The following is an 18,286-nucleotide window of genomic DNA, read 5'->3' as shown; positions in this document are numbered from 1 at the left end:
ATAAAAATTTGAATTCACTAAAGTTGTATTATGGCTTTGGAATGACTATTACACAAACGCCACAAGATTGGACGAGCGCACTCCCGTACCTGGCTGCTGCACTGCCTTGTTGCCATGGTTTCGTCAACATTACAAGACACTTGGCAGCTTTCTCCTACCACTACGCCACAACTCCGTGGTAACCTAGTCTACAAAAGTACTGAGAAACTTTACTTTTGGCAGGTTGCGAATGATTTGCTGTAAAATATCGGTTCATATTTCGTGTAACACCTTAAAATTACTGTAGTAAAGTTGTTTTGTGCTGGAATAGCAAGCTAGCTACAAGAGTGAAAAGACTTTGTGGCTACAGTAGCTAAATTAGCTTATCGCACCAATATGGAATTCGGTTCCAAGCTCAAGGACCTGAACATGACATCGGATGAAATAGGCCGCTTTACCAAGGCTTTTCAAAATGAGGAATTCAGAAAGATGCTGCACGAATACGCAGAGGAAATATCAAAACCGGAGAACAAGAAGAAATATGAGGAAGAAATCAAGTTATTAGAACAAGAGAGGGGCATGGACATTCAATTTGTCCACCCCGAACCTTACCGAGCCCTGAAGACGAGTATGGACGGTAGGCAGAAGTGCTTCATCAATGTCTGCAGCAATGACATGATTCGTAAACCTGAGTTTAGGAGGGTAGACGAGGCTGGCAGAGTAGGCCAGCATTGGTCACTACCCCACAGCTTGACACCTGGAACGCCAGACAGGGATGCAAAGGGGAATAAGTACACCATCTATGATGTTGTGTTTCATCCAGACACTATTCACATGGCTGGAAACAACCCGAGATTTATGGAAATGGTTGACAACACTGCTGTTGAGGCTGTCGAGAATGGGGGCAAAGTGAAGCTAGACAAAAACAATGTAAGAGTTTTGAAAATCAAATACAAAGGGACCCCACATGCTGCCGTCATGCGCAAGCCCTTACCTGGTCAACCTGCCAAGGAAAAACATTCACCATTTGACGATCATCTCTCGTTTCCCTACCCTGACGAAAAGCAACCAGATACGGCAACAAATCAAAATGAGAGCCCTAAACCGAAAGCCGAGATTCAGTCCGACACCCAGATCAGCCAGAGACAACAAAAAGCCAATTCACCCAAGGAGCCAACGAAACCACATTACACTCTAAAATACAGATCATTCATTGATTTGCAAGATTTCAGGTGTTCCAGAGATTCAGCTCAGAGCCCACGCCCTAAAGAGATTGTCATCACTATTGATTTGCCTTTGCTTAGATCTGTTGCGGATGCTGATCTAGATGTGACTGAAAGACTTGTTAGTTTGGAATCCAAGAAACCAGCTTACAGACTAGAGGTGCCGATGGCATATCCAGTGGATGAAAACAAGGGAGAGGCAAAGTTCAACAAGCAAAAGAAACAACTGGTTGTTACTTTACCTGTTCTACCTCTGAAGGAGCCAACAATCGCTCAACTGTTTGCCCGGCAGCTTGTCAATGATGATGGTGAAGAGGATTTTGAGAATAGCTGTGTAAGTGCAGCGCAGTCAGAAGATGGAACACGTGGCAAAGAAGATACCCCCGACCACAGCGAACGTGGCAAAGAAGATACCCCCGACCACAGCGAACGTGGCAAAGAAGATACCCCCGACCACAGCGAACGTGGCAAAGAAGATACCCCCGACCACAGCGAACGTGGTAAAGAAGATACCCCCGACCACAGCGAACGTGGCAAAGAAAATACCCCCGACCACAGCGAACGTGGCAAAGAAGATACCCCCGACCACAGCGAACGTGGCAAAGAAGATACCCCCGACCACAGCGAACGTGGCAAAGAAGATACCCCCGACCACAGCGAACGTGGCAAAGAAGATACCCCCGACCACAGCGAACGTGGCAAAGAAGATACCCCCGACCACAGCGAACGTGGCAAAGAAGATACCCCCGACCACAGCGAACGTGGCAAAGAAGATACCCCCGACCACAGCGAACGTGGCAAAGAAGATACCCCCGACCACAGTGAACGTGGCAAAGAAGATACCCCCGACCACAGTGAACGTGGCAAAGAAGATACCCCCGACCACAGTGAACGTGGCAAAGAAGATACCCCCGACCACAGTGAACGTGGCAAAGAAGATACCCCCGACCACAGTGAACGTGGCAAAGAAGATACCCCCGACCACAGTGAACGTGGCAAAGAAGATACCCCCGACCACAGCGGTTGCAATGAAGGGGACAGCTCAGAAGCATGTGAAAATGCTATATCACTCCGGTCTGAAAATCAACTAATCTCAGTCCTGGAAGACAAGATAGAGTTTTCTGAACAGTCTGGTGACATTGAGGAGGACAAGCAACACAAACTGAGAAGTGGTGAATCACACCGAGCTAAAGCTTCAGAGCCCACTGAATTTGATGGCAAGACTGGGTGCACTGACCAGAATGAGGGACAGTCAGATGGCAATCATTTACATGATGAGGTGAGCCATCATCTTTAGGTTAACATTCATTCAGTAGAAGAAAAATGTACTATTATAGTGTATGTCTAGCAAAAGCTGACCCTGTTGTTGTTGAACCGTTAGGCTTCTGTTCATCAGTGCTGTTACTAACCCCAACATCCACTGTGACAATTACTTTTCTTTTAGGTGGAAACAGACCCCTCATCCCTGAGCGAGAGAATAGATGACCCATCTAACACTGCAGCAATGGTCATTCCATCCAATCTTGACAATAATGACCAGGCCAAAGACTGCTCATCCCCCAAGATAGAAGAGATAGTTGAAAGTCAAGCTCCAACTAAGGATAAACAGAAGAGTGTGCGATTCAGTGAGCATGTGGAGGTGTCTCAGTCTCAGGAGGAAGGCCTGCCTGCTGAGCAGACCTTTCAGGACTGTGATATGAGACCACAGCAAGCTCTGCTGACAGAAATTAACCAGGATGGACAAGATGTGGTCATTAGTGATCATACTACATCTGCTGGTTTCATTTTTCAAAACTCCTTTATCTATGACCTGGACTGAGTCTCATGTCAAGGAACTTTCTCCGTCACAAAGATACTCTATGAAGTTTGTTGCAGATTCAATTAGTTGAGGTCTTGCGCGAAAACCTAAAATCCTTTTATACAATTGAGGGCAATAGGAAAAAGGTATTTAAAAAGTTTATCTGAATAAGTGAATCAGTAAGACTCCCATGTCTTCAGTATCAATTTCAGAGTTCTCCTTTTGAAACAATTTTCATAAGTTATTTCCCATATACTTCTTTCTACAAAAGGGGGGAAAGTTCTCAACTGGTATGTTTAAGCAATAAAGCCCGAGGGGGTGTGGTATATGGCCAAGGGCTGTTCTTAGGCCTGACGTAATGCGGAGTGCCTGGATACAGCCCTTAGCCGTGGTATATTGGCCATATACCACAAACCCCCAAGGTACCTTATTGCTATTATAAACTGGTTACCAATGTAATTAGAGCAGTAAAAATAAATGCTTTGTCATACCCGTGGTATACGGTCTGATATACCATGGCTGTCAGCCAATCAGCATTTAGTGGAGTACCCACCCAGTGTATTATTAGTTTTATACTTACCATTTGCTATTAGGCCTACATGTTGAGGGTGTGGAGAAGCTCACCATTTGAGCGACGCTTCAACAACTGTAAAATTCTGTACTCAGACCATGCCACAAGGTTCAAGTCTGCTTGACATATCGAAGGATGCATTAGTCACACCACAAATACTAACATTTTAAATAATTGTTTTACTGTTGTAATTTTGTTGTACATTGTTTGTGTATTACTACAAGATGGAGCTACCAGGGAGGCAGGTAGCCTAGTGGTTACAGCGTTGGACTAATAACTGAAAGGTTGCAAGATCGAATCCCTGAGCTGACAAGGTAAAAATCTGTCGTTCTGCCCCTGAACACGGCAGTTAACCCAATGTTCCTAGGCCGTCATTGAAAATAAGAATTTGTTCTTAACTGACTTGCCTAGTTAAATAAAAAGGTATGGAAACAGGTGACAAATATAATTTTAAACCTTCAGAAAGTAATTGAGACAACGATAGATATGGATAGTTTCTTTAATTTCCTTTCAAACTTGTACCAATACAGTAAAAATAAAACATTTTTTTGAATTCCACAAACATATATAAAAAAAAGTTTTATATACACAAAGACCTTGTTTAAACAGATATAAAACTACTACTTGTCATTTTAGGTTTCTCAATCTGTAACACTGATTGGGAAACACGCTTGAAGACAAAATGTCTGAACATCAGCATATGTCCAACCAGTGGTCACATAAGCAGTTGTGAGATGCGTGTTGGGTCCAATGTCCAAAGAGTTCATACTGCCCTTTACATTACAGTCTAGCCTACCTGCACTGTATCTGCGCGCGGTTGACTAGAGCGCACATGCCAAGACCAGAGTGGGTACATTTGCTGTATAACTCAACAGTTGTGACAAAACCCATCAGTAGACTTGACAATACGATGGAAACCTATTGAACTTGTATTTTCACATTCAGTACATGGGACTTTAACAATGAAAAGTTATGTTTATGTGCACTACGTCATCACACACAGCATTTATCCGCAAAAAGTACATTTGATGGAAACATCTGATGGGAAAACAAGCATATTTTTTTAAATGCCGATTTCAGAATATTCGCATGAAAATCTGTCGCAAATTGGATGGAAACCTAGTTACTGTACTGATTGCCGAGGAACAGTTGAGGGACTTAATCATCTCAGGCCTCGCTGAAGGCATTGGTCTAGGAACTCAGAGTAACATGATAAGGAGCAAAAGTGATGCTGCACCGGTGCATCTGTTCCTCCCATGTCATCTACCAAAACCACAGTGTGAGAGATCAGATGCAGATTCATGCTGACTGCTGTTTTGATGTAGTAGTTCACACAGGTACAGCCACAGTCACAGGTCTTGGCAACCTCCAGGTCTTGACAAAGGTGGGCAGGGATGAGATGAGGCCCGTAAGGGATTCTATGTGGTGTAAACACAAAACATAAATTAGGCTCAAATATTGCATAACACCTTATGTGATACTACACATTTATAATTCCAAACAAGATAAAAGCACTTAAATGGGTGAAATGTTGAAAGGAATAATTGAACTAACCTGAGGTTGGCCACAGCCCTGGCGGCCATCTCCTGCAATGTCAGGGGGAAGGTGAGCTGGATGGTGTGGTCCAGGGGGTTGGGATGGGCGAACGGATTACCAAACAGGTCCAGGTTCTCCAGAGTTAACTTTCGGAAGTCCCCTGGCAGCAGGGCCAGCTGGTTGTGTGCAGCTGACAAAAAGCGCAGCTTGGAGAGATGGCTGATGCGAAAGGGCAGCCACACCAGTCCGTTGTTGTCCATCTTGAGGTTGATCAGCTCTCGCAGCTGGCAGAACTGAAGCGGCAGGGCCTGCAGGCGGTTCTGACTCAGGTCGAGGTGTTGAAGTGTGCGCTGGAGGCTGGACAGGCAGAGGGCTTCACTAAAGGTCTCTAAGTGGTTGTTGTGGAGAATAAGCTCAGCCAGGCAGCCCAGGTCGCCGATAGTGTCAGGAAGTTTTTTTATGTTATTATTACTGAGGTCCAGTCTGCGCAGTGCCTTGAGGGAGAGCATTCGCATGTCCACCCGTGAGAGCTTGCAGTAGGACACCTGGAGCTGCTCTAATGAGTAGGGAAAATTGGAGGTCAATGGATAGTCCTTCTTCGATACAATAGTAAGCTTCTTCTTGGGCTTCTCCACATCCCTGGCTCGGACGGGCGTCAGTGTAGAGAGAGGCAGGCTGTCCGTGTCATTTCCTCTGTGAGCCAACCGAGCAGCCGAGAGGAAGTTCTTCAAGCTGTTAGCATCAGCCTGAAACCCAAAAGAAGACCGATGTCACTAATGGTTAACAGTCAATACAATAGGTCTTATCGTACCTGCTATAAAACAATTTGAGCGTTACATGAGTGGGATTGCATTATTTATAAATCCCTCCATATCAAACAAGTTGACACATTTCCTATCTATCCTTCAGATTGAGAAACATTCACGATGGAGGAAAAGTGCTTTGCCTATAATAAGACATGTAAAATGCATAATTAAGCAATAACGCATGAGGGGGTGTGTTATATGGCCAATATACCACGGCTAAGGGCAGTTCTTATGCACAACACATCGCGGAGTGCCTGGACACAGCCCTTAGCCATTGTAAATTGGCCATATAACACACCCCCTCGTGCCTTATTGCTTAATTATGCATTTTACGTGTCTTATTATAGGCCAAGCCTTATTGCTATTATAAACTTGTTACCAATGTAATTAGAGCAGTAAAAATAACTTTTGTCATACATGTGGTATACAGTCTGATATACCACCGCTGTCAGCCAATCAGCATTCAGGGCTCGAACCACCCAGTTTATAATGTAAACTAACAACCCAAGGATTTCATCATATTGTATTAGGCCTACATTTGTTCCCATGACACAGATATCTTTGGTCTTAGTTGTGCTAGCACAAGATGAAACGTTTAATTACAAAAAGATTACAATACACATGAGATGTTATTAACATAAGTCACACAAAGGATTGCCTAGTGAGTCCTCACAATGCTAGCCTGGTTCCATTTGTGTATCACCATAGCCGTATGCACCACAGCCTGTCTGTGTGTGTGAGATGGGTGGAAAATGTGTTTCAAGATCTAGGGGAAAGGTCAACACTTCCCTAACACAGCCTAGAGCCATTGTCACCCATTGGAGGAAACAGTCGCTCATTTACAGAGCATGCTCCCCACATTCAGACAAGTCTGGCTAACGCATAAATATCAGACTAAGATACACACGGAGTGTACAAAACATTAGGAACAGCTGCTCTTTCCATGACAGACTGACCAGGTGAATCCAGGCGAAAGTTATGGATTGATGTCACTTGTTAAATCCACTTAAATCAATGTAGATGAAGGGGAGGATACATTATAAAGAAGGATTTTTAAGCCTTGAGACAAGATTGTGTACCGTAATTTCCGGACTATTAAGCGCACCTGAATATAAGCCGCACCCACTGAATTAAAAAAAGAATATTATTTTGAACATAAACAAGCCGCACATGTCTATAAGCCGCAGGTGCCTACCGGTACATTGAAACAAATGAACTTTACACAGGCTTTAACGAAACACGGCTTGTAACAAAAATAAATAGGCTTTAACGAAACACGGCTTGTAACAAAAAATAAAACATTTGCAGTAAGCTTTAGTTGTCTTTTTGCACTGCGTCAATTCCTCACGCTGCTGTTTCCAACATCTTATCATCGACTCATTAAGACCAAGCTCCCGTGCAGCAGCTCTATTTCCTTTTCCAACAGCCAGCTCAATCGCCTTCAACTTGAAAGCTGCATCATATGCATTTCTCCGTGTCTTTGCCATGATGAGGGTGACAAAATGACTACCATAATCAGAATGATGGGAAGTTTGAGAGCGCTCGATTTAATCTAAACGGTAAACAAAATAGTTGTTTGACCTTAACCCGTTCGGCAATTTCATTGGTCTAATGAAAGCTTCATGCCGCCAAAAAACTGAGCACTTCACAGAATGTGTTTTTTTTATTTTTTAATTTTTTAAAGTAAAGCGGGAAAAATCCATATATTAGCAGCGTCATTGTTTAAGCCGCGAGGTTCAAAGCCTGGGGAAAAAGTTGCGGCTTATAGTCCGGAATTTACGGTATGTGTGCAATTCAGAGGGTGGGCAAGACAAAATATTTAAGTGCCTTTGAGTGGGGTATGGTAGTAAGTTCCAGGCGCACCAGTTTGAGTGTCAAGAACTGCAATGATGCTGGGTTTTTCACGATCAACAGTTTCTCGTGTGTATCAAGAATAGGCCACCATCCAAAGGACATCCAGCCAACTTGACAAGTTTGGAAAGCATTGGAGTCAACATGGGCCAACATCCCTGAGGAACGCTTTCGACACCTTGTAGAGTCCATGAGCCGACGAATTGAGGCCGTTCTGAGGGGCAAAAGGGGGTGGAACTCAATATTAGGAAGGTGTTCCTAATGTTGTGTACACTCAGTGTATTACGCAATGATTCTTTTAAGCATCGGAGATGATTGAAAATCCTAATTAGGGCTGGGAGGACACAGCAATGTAACGTTCTATATGTTGGGTCATGTTAACTGTTTAATAATATGCATGCCCTAAAATTATTTATTTCAGTGTAAGCACTACTTTTCCAGCAGAAATGTAAGTAGCATGTGAACCTGAAGGCCAAATTCTCTCTCTATATATATTTTATTTTTTATTCTCCTTTTTCATTGGCGATCAGATTCCGCCATACAGAAATGTCTAGATTCATACCTTGCTCAAGCAGATGTCAACAGCGGGCTCCTTCAGTCTCACAGTGGCTTTTCCCTCCTCAACAAACCTGGTGAAGAATGTTTCAATGTTTTCTTTTATCTGTAGAGGAAGTAGGTACACACAGAGTAAGACGTGGAACAAAAAACAAAGCGATGGTCGATTCGTTATCCAGTATTTCTGGTGACTCGTTCATGCAAGACCACACACTATATTAATGTCCACATTAATGCAAAACATTTTGGGACTGTATCAACTAGTGATGGGGAGGTAAACAAAAATACAATTACATATCGCAATATTATTTTTGACAATATATCATATCGTTCGCAATATTATTTTTGCAGTAGTTGGCTGTATCTGCACCAAAACTCCAGTATTTGTCCTCCATAGCTTGTTCTCCAGCTTCTTTAAAAAAAATAGGGAGCCAATTCGTTTTCAGCACTTTTATTTCCATAACTGATCAATAGTCATTCTCATGGCTCTCTTGTCCCTCTGCAGCAGACATATGGTGAGCATATCGAATTGCAATACATGTAATTTCGGCACCAAAGTATCGTATCTTGAGGTCCCTGGCATCAACAGTGGACTAAGGAGAAAAAAATACCCAAAACAGTTTAACACAAATGAACAAGTGTTTCCTCCAAGTTATCTGAGATAATGGATTTCAATCAAATGCAACTCATTCATTCCACAATGAAGTCATCATACATTTGAAAAGTAGCTATACCAATTAACAAGGTCAAGAAGTTGGGTGATTCATCCTGTGTACTTGGGGTATACCTGTAAAACATAGAATACATAGCTAGACAACTGGCCAAGTAGCTAAATAAACAAATAGCTAGATACTAACCTTATATTTTGAGCCTGTCCTATCCTTTGCTGTACAGATCATTAGATAAATGTTGTGGCGTTGTGTGGTCTTGTCCACATGTCTCCCAATAGACAGCACAGCCCTTGCTCCCTTTCCTCGGTTTTTCATCCCATACGTGGGAAGCATCCGGTTCACGACTTCGACATCGCACTGAAGCTTCATTGTTCGAGGTGTATAAATAAATGCGTTACCTGTGTTAGTTCTGTAAATATATCCCAATAAATGAATATGTCAAAAAAGTTTTTCCAAACCAAACGGGCAGTTTGACCCCATGTATGATTTTGGTTTAACACAACCTGCTGGCATAAAAAAAGGTAACGTTAGCCCTTGTCACGCCACTAAGTTACTTTGCTAGCAAGATATGTCAACCTTAGCTACAAACTAGCTATAAAAACTCCTAAGTCAAATACAAGGACATCTGTTATCTGCTAGCACACTCAGCCAGACAACGAACATAGCTAACGCTAGATAGCTAACGTCGTTACCTTAGCTAGCTAGGTTAGTTGCTAAAAAAAAAGGTAGCACATCATAATATACACTTACGTTGGCAAACTCCAAGTTATGACAACAGAACTAACGAAATGGTTCAAACGCTTTACCGGTCCGTTATGGAATACAAGAGTTGACCCCCCCAAAAAAACATGCAAGTTACCTCTCTAGCATGCAAACTAAATTGTCAACATGGACCCAGAGATAACCAAGGAAACGGCTCTACCAAGATTCTCGAACGCCCTCAACTTCGCGCGCGCGAACAGAACTGATAAACGTACATGCGCAGATGGGATTTGGTTTGAGAATCTTTTCTTTGGTTGTGGCTAGAAGGGTGCAGCTTTTGTTAAAAGTCGATTTTTTGTTGTGAAGTTTAGCTTTCCCGTAACCGTCACCTAATTCTCCTAACCTGCTACGAAGTCAAATCTGACTTTCATTTGACAAAACCTAGAACCCTTTTAGCCATGACAATTTTTTTCTTAGCACCTACCTCCGGTTCTCACCATTCTGTGAAATGTCTAAATAAAAGTAATGGTCGTTATGAAAGCCATTAAATTGGTTGAATAGCGCTTCTTTCGGATGATTAACACTGAAGTCCCAAATGCAACCAGGTCAGACAATATTTGTGTATGATCTTCTGTGTAGAAAATAACACCATAATTGCTTTCAATAGCTAGATTTCCATCCAATTGTCGGCAGATTTAATGTGAATATTCTCAAATCCGCATTTTCCCACCAGAGGAATTTCTTTCAAACTGACTAGGGTGTTAATGTGTAAATAAACATTGCTTTTAGAGCTAAACTGAGCATACCAAATTATACAGACTATCAGAAGCACAGTGCACTTTGTTTCATGTCTGTAGGCTTTACCATTAACTTAAAATAAAAATTAAGGTTTAAATAAATATAACTAGTTAAGTCAGTTAAGAACAAATTCTTATTTACAATGACGGCCTATCAGAAGGCAAAAGGGCTCCTGCGGGGACGGGGGCTGGGATTAAAAATATAGGACAAAACACACATCACTAGATAAAGAGGGACTTAAGACAACATAGTATGGCAGCAACACAACACAGCATGGTAGCAGCACAAAACATGGTAAACTTTATTGGGCACAGACAACAGCACAAAGGGCAAGAAGGTAGACAATACATCACGTGAAGCAGCCACAACTGTCAGTAAGAGTGTTCATGATTGGGTCTTTGAACAAAGTGATGGAGATAAAACTGGATAGTGAGTGTTTTTTTGCAGCTGTTCCAGTAGCTAGCTACAGCAAACTGAAAAGACGAGCGACCCAGGGTTGTGTGCGCTTTGGGGACATTTAACAGAATGTGACTGGCAGAACGGGTGTTGTATGTGGAGGATGAGGGCTGCAGTAAGTATCTCAGATAGGGGGGAGTGAGGCCTAAGATGGTTTTATAAATAGTATAGAGTGCAGTGATGTGAGTGCAGTTGTAACAGTGTAGGTTCCGTCCCTCTCTTCGCCCCAACCCGGGCTTGAACCAGGGACCCTTGCACACATCAACAACTGACACCCACCGAAGCATCGTTACCCATCGCGCCACGGCAACCCTACTTCAAGTCTCAGAGCGGGTGACGTCACCGATTGAAACGCTATTAGCGCGCACCACCGCTAACTAACTAGCCATTTCACATCGGTTACACTCACCCCCCCCTTTGACCTCCTCCTTTTCCGCAGCAACCAACGATCCGGGTCAACAGCATCAATGTAACAGTGTAGGTTCCGTCCCTCTCTTCGCCCCAACCCGGGCTCCAACCAGGTTGCACACATCAACAACTGACACCCCACGAAGCATCGTTACCCATCGCGCCACAAAAGCCGCGGCCCTTGCAACGCAAGGGGCAAACCTACTTCAAGTCTCAGAGCGGGTGACGTCATCGATTGAAACGCTATTAGCGCGCACCACCGCTAACTAACTAGCCATTTCACATCGGTTACACAGTGATGTGTCCTATAAGGAGCATTGGTGGCAAATCTGATGTCCGAATGGTAAAGAACATCTAGCCGCTCGAGAGCGCCCTTACCTGCCGATCTATCAATTACGTCTCTGTAATCTAGCATGGGTAGGATGTCATCTGAATCAGGGTTAGTTTGGCAGCTGGGGTGAAAGAAGGGCGATTACGATGGAGGAAACCAAGTCTAGATTTAACTTTAGCCTGCAACTTTGATATGTGTTGAGATTACAATTTGTATATCAGAAATTCTGGGTCAAAAGGTCACAGGAGATAATGCACAAGTCCATGGCAAAGCCTTTCCCAAAAATGGCACCAAAATCAATACAATTTATTTACATCAGCGGGTGTCAAAGTGCTATACAGAAACCGAGCCTAAAACCTCAAACAGCAAGCAATGCAGATACAGAAGCATGGTGGCTAGGAAAAACTCCCTAGAAAGGCAGGAACCTAGGAAGAAACCTAGAGAGGAACCTGTCCTCTTCTGGTTGTGCCAGGTGGAGATAAGAGTACATGGCCATTAAGGCTAGATTGTTCTTCAAGATGTTCAAACATTCATGGATGACTAGCAGGGTCAAATAATAATCATAGTGGTTGAGGATGCAACAGTTCAGTAGCTTAGTAGTAAATGTCAGTTTGCTTTTAATAGCCGAGCATTCAGAGGTCAAGACAGCAGGTGCGAGAGAGAGAGAGAGAGTCGAAAACAGCAGGTCCAGGACAAGGTAGCGCATCCAGTGAACAGGTCAGGGTTCCATAGCCACAGGCAGAACAGTTGGAACTGGAGCAGCAGCACGACCAGGTGGACAGGGGACAGCCAGGAGTCATCAGCCCAGATAGTCCTGAGGCATGGTCCTAGGACAGGTCCTCCGGGAGAGGGGGAGATAGAGAATTAGAAGGAGCATACTTAAATTCACAAGGGACACCAGATAAGACATGAGAATTACACCAGATAACAGATTGAACCTAGCCCCCGGCACAGACTTTTGCAGCATAGATACTGGAAGCTGGGGGGGGGGGGGGGGGGGGGGGGTTAGGGGACACTGTGGCCCTGTCTGACGATACCCATGGAGAGGGCCAAACAGGCAGGATATAACCTCACACCAAGAGGGATATCAACAGACCACCAACTTACTACCCTGAGACAAGGCTCAGTATAGCCCAAGAAGATCGCCTCCACTGCACGAGCCCGACACAGGTGGACTAAGATCAAAACAGAAACTCAAATATCAAGATAGGAACGTTCCTATCGACAATACATTATTTATACACAGAAAATATATGCAAATTCACTGTTAATCTATGTGCATATTTCATGTTGTACACAGTAAATCGTTGACAAATGAGTCTAACTACCTAAGTTATTTATTTCTGAACTACTAATTCAATTAGCCGCACACATGCTACTGAACTAACCAGTGGTAATCCTTTCAGGATTTGTGTGCTTTTAACAGAAACACTTACGTAATTCGACTCAAAATACTCTTCATATTTCTCTTCTGCCCACCCCTGCTCTAAACCCTTTGAGCTAGACACCAAATAACCTTACAAGCTGCTTCAGACTACATTACATCTTTTGATGCTATTTCTACTTTTAAGCCATAGCAATATAGGATTCAATGCATTCCAATGGCCATACACTTTCAACTGGTAAATTCCCATTCGCAACTCCTCCAACACCTTCTATGCTAGACTCACCAAACCTTTACCCTTCCGACAGAGTGTGTGTGTGTACACTGGCAGTAAAAGCTGAGTGCAGAGAGAGACAGGCACCAACCAATGTTTCTCTCCCACTCAACTACAGACTTGCCAAAGACATCTTGGCACCTCAGTGGTTTATCGCTGGTCGCATCTGCAATTCTAAATGAAGTCTCAATGGCTGCATATCAAATTGTTACTTAGAACTTGAGGTTTAAACGTATTCAAGTTTATTTTCATCAAATCGAGAGAGCGAGACAGAACGCAGTGAGAGAAAGCATCTCTACCGTAGCCATGCAGAACACCCCACTCTCCCTCAGAGAGACATGCTCACAAACGGTTTATCAGACATTGACAATTACATACATTATTCACAACATATTAAGGAAGTTATTTCATACAGTTGATCAAAATATTATGATTTATGAAGTGAGCACCAGAGTCAAACAGCATAAATCTCGCTCAGCATCAAGATGTTATCACGTGACCTAACCGCTGAGCTATGATAAGACCTAGAGGCAGCCTCCTAGACGGCCGACCACTGTTTTCAACGTAATAAACTCACGCTCGCATAAACCCATTCGTATATAGAAAAAAATAAGCTTGGTTTGTTATATATCATACCTGCAAACGTTTTTAGAACTGTTTTCAATAACACTGAAACAAGTCGTGATTGTTGTGATTGCATTGTGTAAACAGAACATATCCTACTACGGTCACCTGAGGTGCACATATAGAGCAAGCACAGTCCTCTTAGTCCTGAATAACTTACATACACAAAATGTTCTTCGTGTTTCCATTGGTTGTGTGGTGGTGCTTCCTGACTGCATATTTCCCTTCTCCACTGTGTAAACAGAACATATCATACTGTCACCTATTGTGCACATAGAGCAAGCACAGTGTGTGTATATATATATATCACACACACGCTACATGGCCAAAAGTATTTAGACACCACTTGGAATTAGTGGATTCGGCCATTTCAGCCACATCCGTTGCTGATAGGTGTATAAAATCGAGTACACCGTCATGAAATCTCCATAGACAAACATTGGCAGTAGAAAGGCCCATACTGAAAAGCTTAGTGACTTTCAACATGGCACCGTCATAGGATGCCACCTTTCCAACAAGTCAGTCAAATTTCTGCCCAGCTACAAGTGCTCCAGTCAACTGTTAGTGCTGTTATTGTGAAGTGGAAACGTCTAGGGGCCACAACGGCTCAGCCGTAAAGTGGTAGGCCACACAAGCTCACAGAACAGGTCCGCCGAGTGCTGAAGCGCGTAACTCGTAAAAATGGGTTGCAACACTCACTACCGAGTTCCAAACTGCCTCTGGAAGCAACGTCAGCACAAGAACTGTTTGTCGGGAGCTTCATGAAACCGGTTTCCATGGCCGAGCATCCGCACACAAGCCTAAGATTTCTTTATTTTTACTATTTTCTACATTGTAGAATAGTGAAGACATCAAAACTATGAAATAACACATATGGAATCATGTAATAACCCCCCAAAATTTAAACAAATCAAAATACATTATATATTTGAGATTCTTCAAAGTAGCCACCCTTTGCCTTAACAGCTTTGCACGCTCTTGGCATTCTCTCAACCAGCTTCATGAGGTAGTCACCTGGAATGCATTTAAATTAACAGGTGTGCCTTGTTAAAAGTTAATTTGGGGAAATTCTTTCCTTCTTAATGCATTTGAGCCAATCAGTTGTGTTGTGACAAGGTAGGGGTGGTATACAGAAGATAGCACTATTTGGTAAAAGACCAAGTCCATATTAGGGCAAGAACAGCTCAAATAAGCAAAGAGAAATGACAGTTCATCATTACTTAAATAGCAGCAGTTGATTAACTGAAAGTCAGACAAAGATAGTCACAGCGATGTAGGCTTTGTCCTTATTAAGGCCAGACTAACACCCCAGCCAGAGCTCACCATTCCAAGACTGGAGTTGTGTGTGGCTGTGTTGGCCGTGAAGATCGCCAAACTCACTGTGGAAGAAATAGACATGAAATTAGACGCGATCAGATTCTACACTGACAGTAAAGTTGTGTAACAATACATACGTGTACGTGAATAACCGCATGCAGCAAATCAAGCAGTCAACTCAACTAGATCAGTGGGCTTACGTTCCTACAGAACTCAACCCAGCAGACCATGGTTCTCCGTCTGTCCCAGCAGCTCACGTTACAAGGACAACATGGCTGTCTGGACCAGCCTTCTTAAGCAACCCAGAAAGTTCAGTCTCTGAAGACCAAGAATCATTCGACCATGTCAATCCGAGTCTGATCCTGAGATCTATTCTACAGCGGCGGCCTTCACTACCCAAGTCTCAGAGAGCCAGCTGTGGCCTCAAAGTACTTTGAGCCTTTCTCAGACTGGAGTTGTCTCACAAAGGCTACAGCCCACCTTCTTCCCAATGCTTCACTCACCCTTCAGACAGCAGTGACTGTGTCGGCTGGCACATGTGCAAGAAAGGCTTCTCTGAGGTGAAGTTTTCCAATGCCAAGCACATCGTGATCAGAAGTGTTCAACACTAGGTCAAAACGTGACCTTCCTACGAACAGTCCGCTTCGTAATCTCCACCCCGTCATCGACAGTGAAGGCTTACTAAGAGTAAGCCTACCCTGTGGCTCAGTTGGTAGAGCATGGTGTTTGCAACGCCAGGGTTGTGGGTTCGATTCCCACGGGGGGCCAGTACAAAAAATAAACAAAAATAAAAATAAATAAAAACAATGCATGAAATGAAATGTATGCACTCACTACTGTAAGTCGCTCTGGATAAGAGCGTCTGCTAAATGACTTAAATGTAAGTAGGTGGATGCATTAGCCAATCAAAAAGTTTCGGGAGAGTGAGACCAACCCTTTCAATATCCCAAGCCGTCATCATGTGGCAATCCTGCTTGTCCACCACAACCAATGTGTAAAACACCAAGGAAGACAACTTACTGAGGGTGCCATCCGGGCAAGTGGTTTATGGATGGTTGGAGGACCAAAAGGTGCATAAGCAGTGTTCATTTTGTATTTAACCTTTGTGAACGGATCAGCTTGTCCGAAACACCCTGACGTAGGCAGGAGGCACAAAACGAACAAACCAGAGGCAGTGTTTGTGATTCCTTTTCTTGTGATTGTTTAAAAAACAGGTCTTCTTTCACCAGACAAAATAACTTGAGTAGAGGATAACGTCCAACACAGAAACAGCAGCGTAACAAAAACAAACTGAGCTGTTGACCTAAAGGCCATGGCCAAAAAGGGAAAGCAAACCAACAAACAGCTACTCCTGTCTTCAGACGATTGTCTACACATTCTCTGCGGTAGGAAAATCTGACATCCTCACAGGTCCCCGTCTCTACTCCCACTTCTCCTTCAGCTCTTCTCCTGGCACACCTATATAGAGGAAGACACAAAGCAATTAGTGGGCCCAGGTGTGTACTAATTGGCTTTACACTGAGTACCTATCCCCTGAGGAAGTGCTGTCGGGTCATCTTCCTCCGGCTGGTCACTGAACTCTCACACTATTTAACTAGGCAAGTCAATTTAGAACAAATTCTTATTTACAATGATGGTCTACCCCGGCCAAACCCTCCCCTAACCGGACAACACTGGGCCTATTGTGCGCTGCCCTATGGGACTCCCGATCACGGCCGGTTGTGATACAACCCGGGATCGAACCTCGGTGTGTAGTGATGCCTTTAACACTGCGCCACTCAGAATCCCTCCCACAGATGTGACCTGTCGAAAACTACGAGGACGAATAGAACAGTATCAAATGGCAGACTTACCTGATGAACTCCTGCAAAACAGACCCACATTCTCTCATGTGGGCCTGGATATCTTCGGGCCATGGGAAGTCACCCCACGCCGTACAAGAGGCGGCCAAGTGAATAGCAAAATATGGGCAGTGCTACACTACATGACCAAAAGTATGTGGACACCGGCTTGTCGAACATCTCGTTCCAAAATCATGGGCATTAATATGGAGTTGGAACATTGCTGTGGGGACTTGCTTCGATTCAGCCACAAGAGCATTAGTGAGGTTGGGCACTGATGTTGGGCGATTAGGCCTGGCTCACAGTCTGCATTCCAATTCATCCCAAAGGTGTTTGATGCGGTTGGAGTCAGGGCTCTGTGCAGGCCAGTCAAGTTCTTTCACACCAATCTCAACAAACCATTTCTCTATTGACCTCACTTTGTGCACAGGGGCATTGTCATGCTGGAACAGGAAAAGGCCTTCCCAAAACTGTTGCCACAAAGTTAGAAGCACAGAATCATCTATAATGTCCTTGTATGCTGTATGTTTAAGATTTTCCTTCACTGGAACTATGGGGCCTAACCCCTGAAAAACAGCCCCAGACCATTATTCCTCCTCCACCAAACTTTACAGTTGGCACTATGCATTGGGGCAGGTAGCGTTTTGCTGGCCAAACCCAGATTAGTCTATCGGACTGCCAGATGGTGAAGCGTGATTCATCACTCCAGAGAACGTGTTTCCACTGCTCCAGAGTCCAATGGCGGTGAGCTTTACACCACTCCAGACGATGCTTGGCACTGCGCATGCTGATCTTAGGCTTGTGTGTGGCTGCTCCCATGGAAACCCATTTCATTAAGTTTCCGATGAACAGTTATTGTGCTGACATTGCTTCCAGAGGCAGTTTGGAATTCGGCAGTGAGTGTTGCAACCGAGGACAAATGTATTTTACGCACTGTGCTTCAGCACTCGGCGGTCACGATCTGTGAGCTTGTGTGACCTACCAGTTCGTGGCTGAGCCATTGTTGCTCCTAGACGTTACCTTTTTTTAATTTAGTTTTTTTACACCTTTTTCTCCCCAATTTCGTGGTAACCAATTGGTAGTTACAGTCTTGTCTTATCGCTGCTCGGGAGAGGCGAAGTAAGGTCGAGAGCCGTGCGTCCTCCGAAACACAACCCAACC

At 43.8% G+C, this 18,286-nt stretch overlaps 2 protein-coding genes across 6 annotated transcripts; one reads left to right on the top strand and one right to left on the bottom strand.

The window, feature by feature from the left end:
- The first annotated feature begins 180 nt into the window (after nt 1–180).
- Nucleotides 181–3,297, top strand: dnaaf2 (dynein axonemal assembly factor 2). The gene is made up of 2 exons (XM_082963600.1): nt 181–2,481; nt 2,647–3,297. Exons 1-2 carry the CDS (start codon nt 376–378, stop codon nt 3,019–3,021), a joined length of 2,481 nt encoding a protein of 826 aa, XP_082819726.1. The 5' UTR covers nt 181–375; the 3' UTR covers nt 3,022–3,297.
- A 759-nt stretch (nt 3,298–4,056) lies between these two features.
- Nucleotides 4,057–9,938, bottom strand: lrr1 (leucine rich repeat protein 1). 5 transcript variants are annotated; one of them, XM_014208861.3, is made up of 5 exons: nt 9,850–9,938; nt 9,177–9,399; nt 8,327–8,425; nt 5,126–5,853; nt 4,057–4,989 (listed from the first exon to the last, which is right to left on the bottom strand). In XM_014208861.3, exons 1-5 carry the CDS (start codon nt 9,858–9,860, stop codon nt 4,734–4,736), a joined length of 1,317 nt encoding a protein of 438 aa, XP_014064336.1. In that variant the 5' UTR covers nt 9,861–9,938; the 3' UTR covers nt 4,057–4,733.
- Between the last annotated feature and the right edge of the window lie 8,348 nt (nt 9,939–18,286).

Source organism: Salmo salar, chromosome 01, assembly GCF_965601325.2.
Source record: "Salmo salar chromosome 01, fSalSal1, whole genome shotgun sequence".
Classification (NCBI taxonomy): domain Eukaryota; kingdom Metazoa; phylum Chordata; class Actinopteri; order Salmoniformes; family Salmonidae; genus Salmo; species Salmo salar.
The sequence above is the reverse complement of the archived record's forward strand: the minus strand, read 5'-3'. Positions and strand labels throughout refer to the sequence as shown.

Excerpts from the sequence above, each read along its gene's own strand:
- dnaaf2 (XM_082963600.1), top strand. The coding sequence starts at position 376 with ATGGAATTCGGTTCCAAGCTCAAGGACCTGAACATGACATCGGATGAA. Across the intron at positions 2,482-2,646 it reads GCAATCATTTACATGATGAG|GTGGAAACAGACCCCTCATC; the intron begins GTGAGCCATCAT and ends CTTTTCTTTTAG.
- lrr1 (XM_014208861.3), bottom strand. Across the intron at positions 8,426-9,176 it reads GGACAGGCTCAAAATATAAG|ATAAAAGAAAACATTGAAAC; the intron begins GTTAGTATCTAG and ends CTTCCTCTACAG. Across the intron at positions 4,990-5,125 it reads AGGGCTGTGGCCAACCTCAG|AATCCCTTACGGGCCTCATC; the intron begins GTTAGTTCAATT and ends TACACCACATAG.